Source organism: Nilaparvata lugens, chromosome 2, assembly GCF_014356525.2.
Source record: "Nilaparvata lugens isolate BPH chromosome 2, ASM1435652v1, whole genome shotgun sequence".
Taxonomy (NCBI): Eukaryota; Metazoa; Arthropoda; class Insecta; order Hemiptera; family Delphacidae; genus Nilaparvata; species Nilaparvata lugens.
In genome coordinates, this window is record NC_052505.1 from 3,313,124 (window position 1) to 3,327,115 (window position 13,992).

A 13,992-nucleotide genomic window follows, 5' to 3' on the forward strand; every position below is an offset into this window, starting at 1 on the left:
TGACCTATCAAGTTCTATTGTTGATCAACAACTGTTAAACATTTCATTTTGACGCATAGCAGTCTCAGTTTAGAAAAAGTGATCAAAACTAATGTTTTACTTTCCTTGCCCTATTACCATAGGTAAGGAAAGTATTGTTTTCTGAAAAAATTAAGGTACCCCAATTTCTATACGTTCCAAGGGGACGAGTCCAAAAAAGTGTTTTTTTTTTTATTTTTTTTTAGATTACGTCCTAAAGACTCCAGTCATGGAGTATAAGACAAGTCATGTTATTACAGGTTTGAAAGGAATTCTTGTACACTATAAAAAGCTTTATCAACTAAATATTTTTTCATTTGTTTTTTGAAAATCTTCAAATCATCATTACTTTTCAAGATTTGAGGTAGCTTGTTATAAAATTTCCTACCAATATAATCTGGTTTTTGTTCAAATAACCTACTATTGTGACCCATTATATGATAATCTGCTCTGTTTCGCGTATTATACTCATGAACATCTGAATTCTGGATCACACCACTCGTTTTCACATGCATTACAACTTCATATACATACAAAGATGGAACAGTTAATAGACCAAGCTTTTTAAATAAAGGCCTACAAGAGTCTAACCTATTCACTTTCTCTATACATCTGAGTGCCTTCTTTTGAATCTTAAACACTCTGTCCATATTTTGTTGAGATGAATTACCCCATACTAAAATAGCATACCTAATATGAGATAGTATAAGTCCATGGTAAGCAGTTAACAGTAGTTTTTTATCATTCAGCCTAGCAAGCTGCCGCAGGACAAATACCCCAGATGATATCTTATTACATATCCTCTCAATGTAAGGATGCCATGTTAATTTCCTGTCCAATAAAATTCCCAAGAATGCTACTTTCTCTTCTTGGTCTAATTCATTTTCCTCTACAAACACATTTATTTCTCTATCCTCTACTGAATTATATTTACTTTTGAATTGTAGGAATTGACATTTCTTACTATTTATTGTTAATTGCCTTTGCTTCAAGAATTGGACAATTGGCCACACCAGATTTTTTATAGTATGATGCATTGTCGAAGTACATAACCAGTTAATTGAGGGGGATTTCTGTTGTAGCCGTGAAGTGATTGAGTGTGTTGTAATGTAGTACTCACTGCTTCCTCTGCTTTGCAGCAACAACAGAACCAGCTGACCAACAGCTACTACGGCGGAGGCGGCAATGTGCCGACTGCCACTGTGAATGGAGGCGGCGCTCACCACGACGAGGTGCCACCCCCGGTCACACCTGCCGCCCCCGCGCCTCATGGACTGCCGCCCCCAACACTCATTCAGCCAATGCCGCAGCCGGCCTATATGCCGCAGCCTGTCGACTATATGGTAAGCAGCACCTCTACTCTTTCATTTTGTTTGTGATTGTCCCACCATTAAAAAAGTCAATAATACTAAGTATTTGGGAATTATAATTGATGAAAACCTTAAATGGGATGTTCATATTAAATACATATGTAGAAAACTTAGATATTTATCTTTTAAATTTTACCAATCTGAGTAGATTTTTGCCCACACCTATCTCTATCAGAGTTCCCAGTGTCGCTCTGGGCCGGCTAAACTCAGTCGGCGACTGGGGAGGGCCGCGGCAGGGGACGGGAGTCTTGGTGGGACGTCCGTCAACCACCCTCGCTCGGGTTGGGGGTTGAAACAGGGTTTTGAGTGCTTTGGAGGAATGTTTCCCTCTTTTAGGAAAGAGGGGCCGTGCTTTCGCACTGCCAAACAGGGTTGGTCGCGGAAAGAAGGGAACAGGAACCTTGCAGTGTTAGTCGTGAGAAGGGCTTCGTGTCGGGACTAAGTCTTAGTCCTCGGGCACCGGGTGTCTTCCCGGGGTCCGGGTTGGTTGCGGAGCTCTGGTAAAGGCTTTCCCTGGCCTTCCCAGAGGTCCTCTTCCGGTTCCGCACTGGTTTAGTGCGCTGCGGCGGCCCGCGCTCTGGACTTTCCTAAGTCCGACTTGCCGGGCACCAGCTGTCCTCCTGGGGTCCGGATCGGCCGCGGAGTAGCGGGAAAGGCTTTTCCTGGCCTTCCCAGACGTCCTCTTGCGATCCCGCACTGGGCTAGTGCGCTGCGGCGGCCAGCACTCTGGACTTTCCTAAGTCCTACTGGCCGGGCACCAGCTGTCCTCCTGGGGTCCGGATCGGCCGCGGAGTTGCGGGAAAGGCTTTTCCTGGCCTTCCCAGACGTCCTCTTGCGATCCCGCACTGGACTAGTGCGCTGCGGCGGCCAGCACTCTGGACTTTCCTAAGTCCTACTGGCCGGGCACCAGCTGTCCTCCTGGGGTCCGGATCGGCCGCGGAGTTGCGGGAAAGGCTTTTCCTGGCCTTCCCAGACGTCCTCTTGCGATCCCGCACTGGACTAGTACGCTGCGGCGGCCAGCACTCTGGACTTTCCTAAGTCCTACTGGCCGGGCACCAGCTGTCCTCCTGGGGTCCGGATCGGCTGCGGAGTTGCGGGAAAGGCTTTTCCTGGCCTTCCCAGACGTCCTCTTGCGATCCCGCACTGGACTAGTGCGCTGCGGCGGCCAGCACTCTGGACTTTCCTAAGTCCTACTGCCGGGCACCAGCTGTCCTCCTGGGGTCCGGATCGGCCGCGGAGTTGCGGGAAAGGCTTTTCCACACCTTCCCAGATGTCCTTTCTCGCCTCGATGTCCCACTGGTGGCCTACCAATGGGGAGTCAGGTTTCGACCAAACCTGACGTGTTGTCGTTGGTCGAAACTGGCAACCCGTCGTCCAAACAGGTTAAATGTCGTTCAACACTCGCCCAAACGAGTGTAGAGCAGTGGAGTTCACTGTGTGAGAGGCTAATCGAATTTAGCCTCGATACAACTCCCGGTCGCTGAAGAAATCGGAGTTCACTTAGTACTGGTGTACTGTGACGTTGCTAGCTGCTCGCTGCTTCCTTCTCACCTCTCTCGACCGCTCGACTTGGCTCTCCGAACTCGACTGCCTCCTGCTAGCCTTTCTCGAGCCTCCCTCAGTGACCGGGAGGGAGGGGAGAGAGGATGCGCAGCACCGCTGAGCGGTAGGCCAGTGGCTGGCTTGAACGTTGACCCCTCAGATTCTATGAAAGATAGCTGAGCGTCAAATAAACAAGCCCTAAATTCAATTCCTTTCTCTAGTTACGATATACATCGTGACACACTGTTCCTACTAAGGGAAGGGGGGGAAAAGAGAGGGGGAGGAGAGGGGGGGGGTTGAGGATGGAAGGGGTAAACGGCAGACAGAATGTCCCAAATGCCTGAGTACATTCTGCCGCCTCTCCGCCGGTCAACATAGACCGAACATAAACTGGGCGCCAGGTTGGTTCCTCGCCAACCGGTGGTGATGCGTCGGCACCATCCGAAGAAATGAGCAAGCTACCCGGCCAGATCCTAGGCCTAGCTTCAGGAAAGATCTTGAAGACCTGCGCCGTGCTTTCGCACTGCGCTGAGACGCCGTGTTCGCACACTGCAAGAGACCGCCGTGCTTCCGCACTGCGATGGGGGACGCCGTGCTTTCGCACTGCAAGAAGCGCCGTGCTTTCGCACTGCAAAGGACCGCCGTGCTTCCGCACTGCAATGGGGGACGCCGTGTTTGCACACTGCAAGAGGCCGCCGTGCTTCCGCACTGCGATGGGGGACGCCGTGCTTTCGCACTGCAAGAAGCGCCGTGCTTTCGCACTGGAAAGGACCGCCGTGCTTCCGCACTGGGATGGGGGACGCCGTGCTTTCGCACTGCAAGAAGCGCTGTGCTTTCGCACTGCAAAGGACCGCCGTGCTTCCGCACTGCAATGGGGGACGCCGTGTTTGCACACTGCAAGAGGCTGCCGTGCTTCCGCACTGCGATGGGGGACGCCGTGCTTTCGCACTGCAAGAAGCGCCGTGCTTTCGCACTGCAAAGGACCGCCGTGCTTCCGCACTGCAATGGGGGACGCCGTGTTTGCACACTGCAAGAGGCCGCCGTGCTTCCGCACTGCGTGTGCCGGGCTTTCGCCCTGCATGGCCGTGTTTCCACACTGCCTTGCTTCGCCGTGCTTGCGCACTCCATGTGCCGGGCTTTCGCCCTGCATGGCCGTGTTTTCACACTGCCTTGCTTCGCCGTGCTTGCGCACTGCATGTGCCGGGCTTTCGCCCTGCATGGCCGTGTTTTCACACTGCCTTGCTTCGCCGTGCTTGCGCACTGCATGTGCCGGGCTTTCGCCCTGCATGGCCGTGTTTTCACACTGCCTTGCTTCGCCGTGCTTGCGCACTGCATGTGCCGGGCTTTCGCCCTGCATGGCCGTGTTTTCACACTGCCTTGCTTCCAGCGTCAGACAGCTGGGATGAATCTCTAAGACGACCAGGAACTCGTCGTGGTCTCAGCAATAGTCAGCTGAGATACAGCTCCAATAATCCCAGGAGCTCGTCGAGGAAGTAGACTCAAGTTGCAGTCTCCATCCTCAAGAAGAAACGTGATACACAACAATGTAACACTTCACAGGAGGCAGAAGTTGATAGAGGTGAATTGGAGTCCAGGGAAATTACCAAGTGTCAGAGTGATGGATACTCTCAGTTAGTTCAGTGTATCAGCAGCTTATTGTTCACAATAAAATATGAGAGATGATAATATGATGAGGAATACTGAATTATATGATTGACATGAAGCCACTAGTTGTGATGTTACACCACATATTTCGATTTTATATCACAATTAAATGTGGTCGAAATAATAATTAATTTTCGATCTGTTATGAGGATCTCAGCCTTCTCACTATATCACAATAATAAAATCGAAAATATAAACTTCAACTCAATATTCCACTTCTCACTGTTCATTTCAATAACGAAATCAATCACATGATTTACTTATGCAAAGTAACCATCCATTGGATATAAATGACAGTGTGTTTATTATAACAGATAACGTCTGTTAATTAACTGCACCGTAACACTTTACACGGATTAAAGCAATTACCACCAGCTTCATTAAATGATTTCAATTATTATAACCATTACCTCATGGTTAAAATATTATTCGGATCACACCGATCTATAATATCTTCTAATATTCTCTATCCACTCATTTCGCCATCATCTATTTATGGCAAGTAGAAAACAAGCTACTGCAAGTTTTGTTTGTTAACCTGTACCTGGTTACAACAATATCGGTAACGTACCGATTAAGAAAATTTAGTCTAGTTGGAATCGATTTTAGCTGTTATTAACTTGTCATAGACTGTAGAAAATTTTCTTGATTACCCTTGCTTGGTCACATCATAATATTGTAAATAAATTTCAATCTGAAATTATTGGGATTGCCTTCAGATCAAAAGAAACGTATTGATTTGTCAATAATAATTTTTTCCATTTAATTCAGCCATTGCTTTATGACTGATTATATTAATTAAACTGTAATGGTTGAGTTGCCATTTAGTTTAAGTAGAACTCTATTTCATAGGAAAAATTAAACGGAATATGCTTTTTCCTTCTCTCTCTTTCAATATATTATTGACAAATTTCCTTCAACAACAATAAATTATGTCAGTCTTTTAATATTCTCATTATTTTCGGAATCGTGCTAATGCTATTAATTTTCAAAATTCGGCTAATAAATTCATGCTAATAATTCTGAATTAATTTTCTTCAATATCTATGCAATTTTGTCTTTGACAACAAAATTTAATTTCCTCATTTTAAATGGGATAATTTATGAATCAGAAATAGCTCTACAGCTGTGGTTTGATTGAACTCTATGTTATTCACCCCTTCTTGCCTCTTACCTCCTTATTGGCGGCGCGTGACACCTCTCTGGTATCCCATCCTCCGGATAGGCAGCGACCCTCTATAGACTCGCTCGGCCTCCTGCTGTCCATCCGCTCGAATTCCGTCCACCTTTTCCGCAACTGCTCCATCACCATCCTCTTCCTCATCCTCGGGCAGGTGTGGCTGGAGCTTGGTGCCCTTCTCGTGCACAGTAAACCTCTTACCGGCACTCAACATTTCCTCGACCTCATAGAGGCCAGAAAATTCCGGCGCTAACTTCGCGGCGAGCTGATTAGCACCCGAGGACAGGTGACACTCCTTCCTGTAGACTAGCTGTCCAGAGTTCACCTTCCTTGTCCTCCTTTTCCAATTATAATACCGGTTGGCATTATAATTCTTGTCTCCAACATCTGAAACTACTTTGAGTGTAGTTTCCAGCACTGGCAGTCTTCTAGACTGCACTGCTCGAAGATTATTTCCAGCTCCTTGCTGAAAATTATCCTCCTTCTTCCGCCTCCGGTACAGCTTTTCGGGACAGTTGAACCTCCAGTGCCCAGCTCGTTTACAGTGCCAGCAAATGAACTTTCCACGGGCTGGAGAAATTTTCTGAGAAATAAATTCCTCTTTTCCAGCCTTCCACACAGCTCCTACGTGTTCCTGGACTTGAGGAAATTTCTTCTTCTCCTGCTTCTTCACAGGAATAATTCCAGGTGGCTTCCTTGGCCTCCCTATGGCAGGCTGGGTTTTAACAGTAGCCAGCCTCGAGTTGATAGCTCCTTTTCCCACTTTTGGAGTGGAAATATCGTCTCCAATGTGTGGTTTGACGAGATGAGGATCCCATTCCACTGACCGGGAATAGGGGTCTATTTTCACCCGGTGCTCACGAAGAAACTCCATACCGAGCAGAATATCTGGAGAAAGCCCATCCATTATTGTGAGTGTTGTTAATAGGGATATTCTGCCGATTTTCAGGTTGATTATAACACCACCTCGCAGACGTGCAGCCGCTCCATTAGCCATAGCAGCGCCGCGCTGCACAGGCTCTCGTTCCACTGCTTCCAAACTATGAAAAGCTTTAGAGCTAATATAGTTGGACTCTGCTCCGGTGTCGAGAAGAGCACTATACTGTCTGTCTCCTATTTCCACCGTAGTGAAGAGACGGCTGTCATCCTGGAGCTCCGGCTCTAGCTGGATTTGAAGTCTTGTTTTAACCACAGCTGTTTTATCAGAAGTCTTCTTCTGCTCTCTCTCACAGGAACAATTCAGTCGTAGCTCCCCGCACTTTGAGCAGAGTGAAACCTCCGGACACTCTGATCTCCAGTGTCCCACCTTCTTACACTGCCAACACAAGGGTCCTTCTGTAGGCTGTTCACTCCGGCGCTGTGTAGTAGTCGCCTCCTGTCGAGGCTTGGTCTGCTTCCTCACCTCCTCCTGCTTCACAGCTCGTTGTCTCTGTTGAGCACTCTTCTCCTCGAATTTAATTCGTTCATATTGCCTCGCTAAGTGTAGCAAGTCGTCGGTGGTGTACACTTCAGCCTCCCTGATGTAGAGCTTGTAGCGTGGTAAAAGATTTTTGTACAATCTCTGTACCTGGCTCCTCTCTGAAAAACCACCTCTTCTCCTCATCAGCGTTAGCAGCTCCTCAACATAGTCGTCTATGAGCTCGCCTTCTTTCTGCCGCCTGTCGAGAATTTCATTCTCAAGATCCTCCACGTAAGTAGGTGGATAGTAACGAGACCGAAAGTCTCTCAGGAATCGTCCCAGTGTCTCCACTGTTCTCTCCTATTCCTCATCCATAAGGAACATTTCCCCGCTAACATTTCAGGTAGCGCTGGAAATAACTGTCTGCCAGACAAGCCATATGCTTGTTGCAGCTCCTCGAGCCGCTCCATAAAACTTGGAGCATCTCCACTCCCATCATATGAGAGCCGCCACCCTCGAACCTTGTCACACACGGCACCCGGGTCCATACAGGATGTAGCAGGCACCGCTGACCTGGTAGGTGACCTCAATACATGCCTAGGCATGTTATTATGCCTCTCCGGCCTCACCGGCGCAGGCTCTGCCTCCTCGCTAACTGGTGTTGGCCTTCGCGCTCTTCGACGAAGCGCCTCCTCCCCATTATCCAGAATGGGGAGCATCGCAACAATCCGCTGTCGTTGCTCCAGTAGAGCCCTCCTCAGGCTCGTACTTGTGCTATCTGTCAGCACTGAGTCGAGTAGTAGATCAATCAAGCCTTGATCGTGCACTCTGTACACCCAGGAGTTGCTGGAGTCTCCATCAAACTCTGGAGACGTCTCCTTGGGTATTTCTTCCAGTCTGGAACATGCAGTGGCCTCCGCGACTGGTGGCCACAGAGCTGCAGCTCCTTCCTCTTCCTGACCTGTGCCAGCTCCGCCACCGATCCTGTTTAGACCCGCGGCCTCCACCATTGTCCTCCGGTGGTTTTCGACAAGAGCTCTCCTGAGCTCTGCCATGGTACCTGTTGTAGGTAGCCCTGCTGATGCTGCTAGATCCACTGCTTCATTCCGGTGGAGTTTGTAAATCCAGGACACTCCTGGATCGCTGCTATCCTCTCGCGCCTCCTGGTCTTCTCCGGCGCGATTACATTTCTCTTCTGCACTCATTGCTGCTTTTCTTCTCCTGCCTTGGGCCCCACGTTCGTGTGCCAATCTTCTGAGTAGATTTTTGCCCACACCTATCTCTATCAGAGTTCCCAGTGTCGCTCTGGGCCGGCTAAACTCAGTCGGCGACTGGGGAGGGCCGCGGCAGGGGACGGGAGTCTTGGTGGGACGTCCGTCAACCACCCTCGCTCGGGTTGGGGGTTGAAACAGGGTTTTGAGTGCTTTGGAGGAATGTTTCCCTCTTTTAGGAAAGAGGGGCCGTGCTTTCGCACTGCCAAACAGGGTTGGTCGCGGAAAGAAGGGAACAGGAACCTTGCAGTGTTAGTCGTGAGAAGGGCTTCGTGTCGGGACTAAGTCTTAGTCCTCGGGCACCGGGTGTCTTCCCGGGGTCCGGGTTGGTTGCGGAGCTCTGGTAAAGGCTTTCCCTGGCCTTCCCAGAGGTCCTCTTCCGGTTCCGCACTGGTTTAGTGCGCTGCGGCGGCCCGCGCTCTGGACTTTCCTAAGTCCGACTTGCCGGGCACCAGCTGTCCTCCTGGGGTCCGGATCGGCCGCGGAGTAGCGGGAAAGGCTTTTCCTGGCCTTCCCAGACGTCCTCTTGCGATCCCGCACTGGGCTAGTGCGCTGCGGCGGCCAGCACTCTGGACTTTCCTAAGTCCTACTGGCCGGCACCAGCTGTCCTCCTGGGGTCCGGATCGGCCGCGGAGTTGCGGGAAAGGCTTTTCCTGGCCTTCCCAGACGTCCTCTTGCGATCCCGCACTGGACTAGTGCGCTGCGGCGGCCAGCACTCTGGACTTTCCTAAGTCCTACTGGCCGGGCACCAGCTGTCCTCCTGGGGTCCGGATCGGCCGCGGAGTTGCGGGAAAGGCTTTTCCTGGCCTTCCCAGACGTCCTCTTGCGATCCCGCACTGGACTAGTGCGCTGCGGCGGCCAGCACTCTGGACTTTCTAAGTCCTACTGGCCGGGCACCAGCTGTCCTCCTGGGGTCCGGATCGGCCGCGGAGTTGCGGAAAGGCTTTTCCTGGCCTTCCCAGACGTCCTCTTGCGATCCCGCACTGGACTAGTGCGCTGCGGCGGCCAGCACTCTGGACTTTCCTAAGTCCTACTGGCCGGGCACCAGCTGTCCTCCTGGGGTCCGGATCGGCCGCGGAGTTGCGGAAAGGCTTTTCCTGGCCTTCCCAGACGTCCTCTTGCGATCCCGCACTGGACTAGTGCGCTGCGGCGGCCAGCACTCTGGACTTTCCTAAGTCCTACTGGCCGGGCACCAGCTGTCCTCCTGGGGTCCGGATCGGCCGCGGAGTTGCGGGAAAGGCTTTTCCACACCTTCCCAGATGTCCTTTCTCGCCTCGATGTCCCACTGGTGGCCTACCAATGGGGAGTCAGGTTTCGACCAAACCTGACGTGTTGTCGTTGGTCGAAACTGGCAACCCGTCGTCCAAACAGGTTAAATGTCGTTCAACACTCGCCCAAACGAGTGTAGAGCAGTGGAGTTCACTGTGTGAGAGGCTAATCGAATTTAGCCTCGATACAACTCCCGGTCGCTGAAGAAATCGGAGTTCACTTAGTACTGGTGTACTGTGACGTTGCTAGCTGCTCGCTGCTTCCTTCTCACCTCTCTCGACCGCTCGACTTGGCTCTCCGAACTCGACTGCCTCCTGCTAGCCTTTCTCGAGCCTCCCTCAGTGACCGGGAGGGAGGGGAGAGAGGATGCGCAGCACCGCTGAGCGGTAGGCCAGTGGCTGGCTTGAACGTTGACCCCTCAGATTCTATGAAAGATAGCTGAGCGTCAAATAAACAAGCCCTAAATTCAATTCCTTTCTCTAGTTACGATATACATCGTGACACCAAGTTAACAGAATTCTTAATAAGAACCACCTGAAAATGATGTATCATGCTCTAGTCAAGTCAATTCTGCAGTATGGCATAGTTGTTTGGGGAGGCTGTTTCAACTGTCATATTGCTGAATTATTTGTAGCACAAAAACTGATAATTAAAACTATATTAAGCAAACCCAGACTCTATCCAACGGATATGGTTTTTAGTGATTTTGAGGTCATGACTATACGTCAATTATAAATAAAAACCGTAATTGAGTATTTAATAAAATATAGATCCGATTCTCCTCTCACAATAAACTCTACTCTTAATTATTATAATCTAAGGGCCACTGCTAACAAATATGTAACCTATAACACTAATATTGAATGTATAAGGAGGCAATTAATTTACATCGGTACTAAAATAATAAACCTCATTCCAAATCACTTTCTCATGGACAATAAGATCAGCGGAAAAATTAAACTAGATATAAAAAACTGGACATACAGTAATTTCTTCTTCCATTTAGATATATGACTTGAGATTTCTGCTCCAGCATTTTTTTTTTTTCATTAGTTTTTTCATTTTTCAGTGGACTCGCTTACCTTTATTTTGAGTACCTATTCCTCTGTTTTCTTCCTTCCCCCCATTACTCCCTTCCTTTTTTCCTCATTACTTCTCTTCTCTTCTTTGCCTGCCTATTACATGGGAAACCATAGTTGGCTAGGTATCTTCCTCTTTTTTTTTCTCTCTTCTCCAACATACCAAAACACTAAGCCCATGGTTTTTTTATATTTGTAACATTTTATTGTGTTTTATTTGTTTCGTAAATCTTTGTAATTTTGTTTTGTCTTGTTTTGTGTGTTTTTAATAAATTGAAAAATTGAATTTCAAGTGGTAGTGCTTCAGGTTATCAGTTGCATGCCTTACTGCATGCAATTAATAGTCCACACAACAACTGTGTTTTCAATAAGTTACATTGAGATATTGAATTACATGCGTCATTGCATGCAATTTATAATCCACTCGACAGCTCATTTATGATGAATAATTCCATAGTCTAATTTTTACTCCAATATTGGGGTATGAAGTTAATTTCCTTTCCCTTATCCTTGAAATGCAAAATTTCCAAAAACCTTGTATTGTATATACGTCGTAGGAACATACCTGTCAAATTTCATGACAATCTATTACCGCGTTTCGCCTTAATTACGAAACTGTGAGCTCCTATAATATAAATATTATTCATATGAACATTAGAAGCATTAGAAAACACTTTGATGAGTTTGTTTATTACATAAATAATTGTGGAACTAAATTTAATATCATAGTTTTGACGGAAACATGGATCGATAATGAGTCTGAATTTGTTTTCAAATTGGAAGGATATGAAGCTATTAATAGAAACAATAGATTCACTAAGAGTGATGGATTATGTGTTTTTGTCAACAAAAATTTTGATTGCAAAGAGATAAATGTAACCATAGATAATGTGAACTCAATTGTTATTGATTTTAAATTTAAAAATGTAGCTTACGAATTAATTGCGCTCTACAGGTCTCCTTCCTTGGAAGTGAACCCATTTTTATTAAGTATTGATAATTACTTGCAGAATATTAAACGTAATATATCAGTAATTTTGTTAGGTGATATAAATATCGATATAATGGACCAGAACAACCTCAATAGCCTCACAAATGAGTACCTATCTGTTTTGCAGTTGAAAGGCTTCAAATCCTATATTAATAAAAGTACAAGGTCTTGTAACTCCGCTAATGGTCTAGTTAACAGTTGCATCGATCATATTTTTTTCAAGGGTGAATCTGTCAGGGAGGAGGACGTAATGGGTGCAATACTTCAATCTAATATCACTGATCATTTTAGTACTGTAATACATATCCACAAGTCACAACATGAGAGTCAATCCAAAATAGAAAAACGTAATATCATATCAAAAATCAATTACAATGATCTAAAGTTTAGCCTGGGAGAACAAGATTGGGATCTCATTTGTAAAAACGAAACAGATGATATTGACATATTGGTGGATAAATTCACAAACATAATTAATGAGAATATTACCAATCACACGAAAATCATAAAATTGCCGCATAGCAAGCAACCCTTGAAGAAGTGGATCACGCCTGGTTTAATTTCAGCAATTCGAAAAAGAGATAAAATGCATAACAAATTAAGCAAACAACCTTTTAATGTAAATCTCAAACAAGAGTACTTAGCTTATAGGAATAACTTGAACTCAATAATAAAGAAAACCAAGTATGACTATTACAACAATAAATTTTTGGAATACAAAAATAATTCTAAGAAAACATGGGAGTGCATCACTGAACTAATGGAAAAGGAGAAATTATTCATTGAACCTAAAATTGATGCAGAGGTTTTAAACAACTATTTTGTGAATGTTGGAGTTGAACATGCAAAAAAACTGTGTAATTCTTCAAGCAATTTAAATATACCAAAATCATTAAATATACCTCCGTTAAATAGTATATTCCTAAATCCAACAAGCAAATCAGAAATCTCCAAAGTTATAGGTGATTTGAAAAATAATACCTCTCCAGGAGTAGATAATATTAACACGCATTGTCTCAAAGTAATAAGTGATTGTATTGCCTATCCACTAAAACACATTATTAACAGATGCTTTGCTGAGGGATATTTTCCTAAAGCATTCAAGGTAGCAAAAATAATAGCTTTACATAAATCTGGTGATAGGTCTAAGCCAGAAAATTACCGTCCCATAAGCCTCTTGAACAGCTTTTCCAAGGTTATTGAGAGGATTATAAAAATACGGATTCTAGAATATTTAAAAAAAAATAATTTCTTGGAAAATAATCAATTCGGTTTCCAATCTGGTAAATCAACATCTGATGCAATTATTCACTTAACCAAGATAATATCAAGGAATTTTGATCTAAAACAAAAGACACTAACTGTATTCTTAGACCTGGCAAAGGCTTTTGATACAGTCCCTCATAGTATATTGTTAGATAAACTAGAAAAATGTGGAATCCGTGGTTCATGTAACGACCTTTTACGTAGTTATCTACAGGGCAGAAAACAAACAATGAATTTAAGTGGTACGTCCGTTACTGCTCCATTAACCAACTTTGGCTTACCACAGGGAACAGTTCTATCCCCAATACTATTTTTAATTTACTTAAATGATGCTTTAAAACTGGATATACCGAATTGTATCCAAATCTCATTTGCTGATGATACAGCTCTAGTATTTTCTGGTAAAACCTGGGAAGAAGTGTATAAGAGTGCTAATAAAGGTTTAATAATAATGAAAACGTGGATGAATAATCACATTTTGACTGTTAATTCAAACAAGACAAAATACATTACGTTTTCCCCAACAGAGACCGGACAACCAAATAGCTATTTATATCTAAAATTACACAATAATTCAAACTGCTCAGTTAATGACTTGAACTGTTCATGTCAGAAAATTGAAAAAGTTAAAAATATGAAATATCTTGGTGTGATGTTGGATGACCATTTGAAGTGGGATGCACATTTAAATTATCTATCATCTAAACTCAAATTTCTAGTATACAATTTTTACAAGATTAACCAGTTAAAAGACCGTAATATAATAAGATCAATCTATTATGCTTATGCTCATTCACTATTTCAATATGCGATTGAGGTATGGGGTGGAACTTGCGACACCCACTTCAATAAAATTTTTACTTTACAAAAACATTTGATTAGAGCAGCCTTAAGTAAACCAAGACTATACCCTAGTAGACAATTATTTGTTGACCTTGATGT

General features: G+C 45.4%; 1 protein-coding gene across 2 annotated transcripts in view; it reads left to right on the plus strand.

Annotated features, from left to right (window-relative positions):
* Nucleotides 1-13,992, plus strand: part of LOC111064443 (ras GTPase-activating protein-binding protein 2) — a 56,000-nt gene that overhangs the window by 21,157 nt on the left and 20,851 nt on the right. For both annotated transcript variants that reach the window (XM_039420330.1, XM_039420331.1), the window contains exon 5: nucleotides 1,158-1,361. In XM_039420330.1, the coding sequence (XP_039276264.1) occupies nucleotides 1,158-1,361 (204 nt within the window). The remainder of the gene's footprint in view (nucleotides 1-1,157; nucleotides 1,362-13,992) is intronic.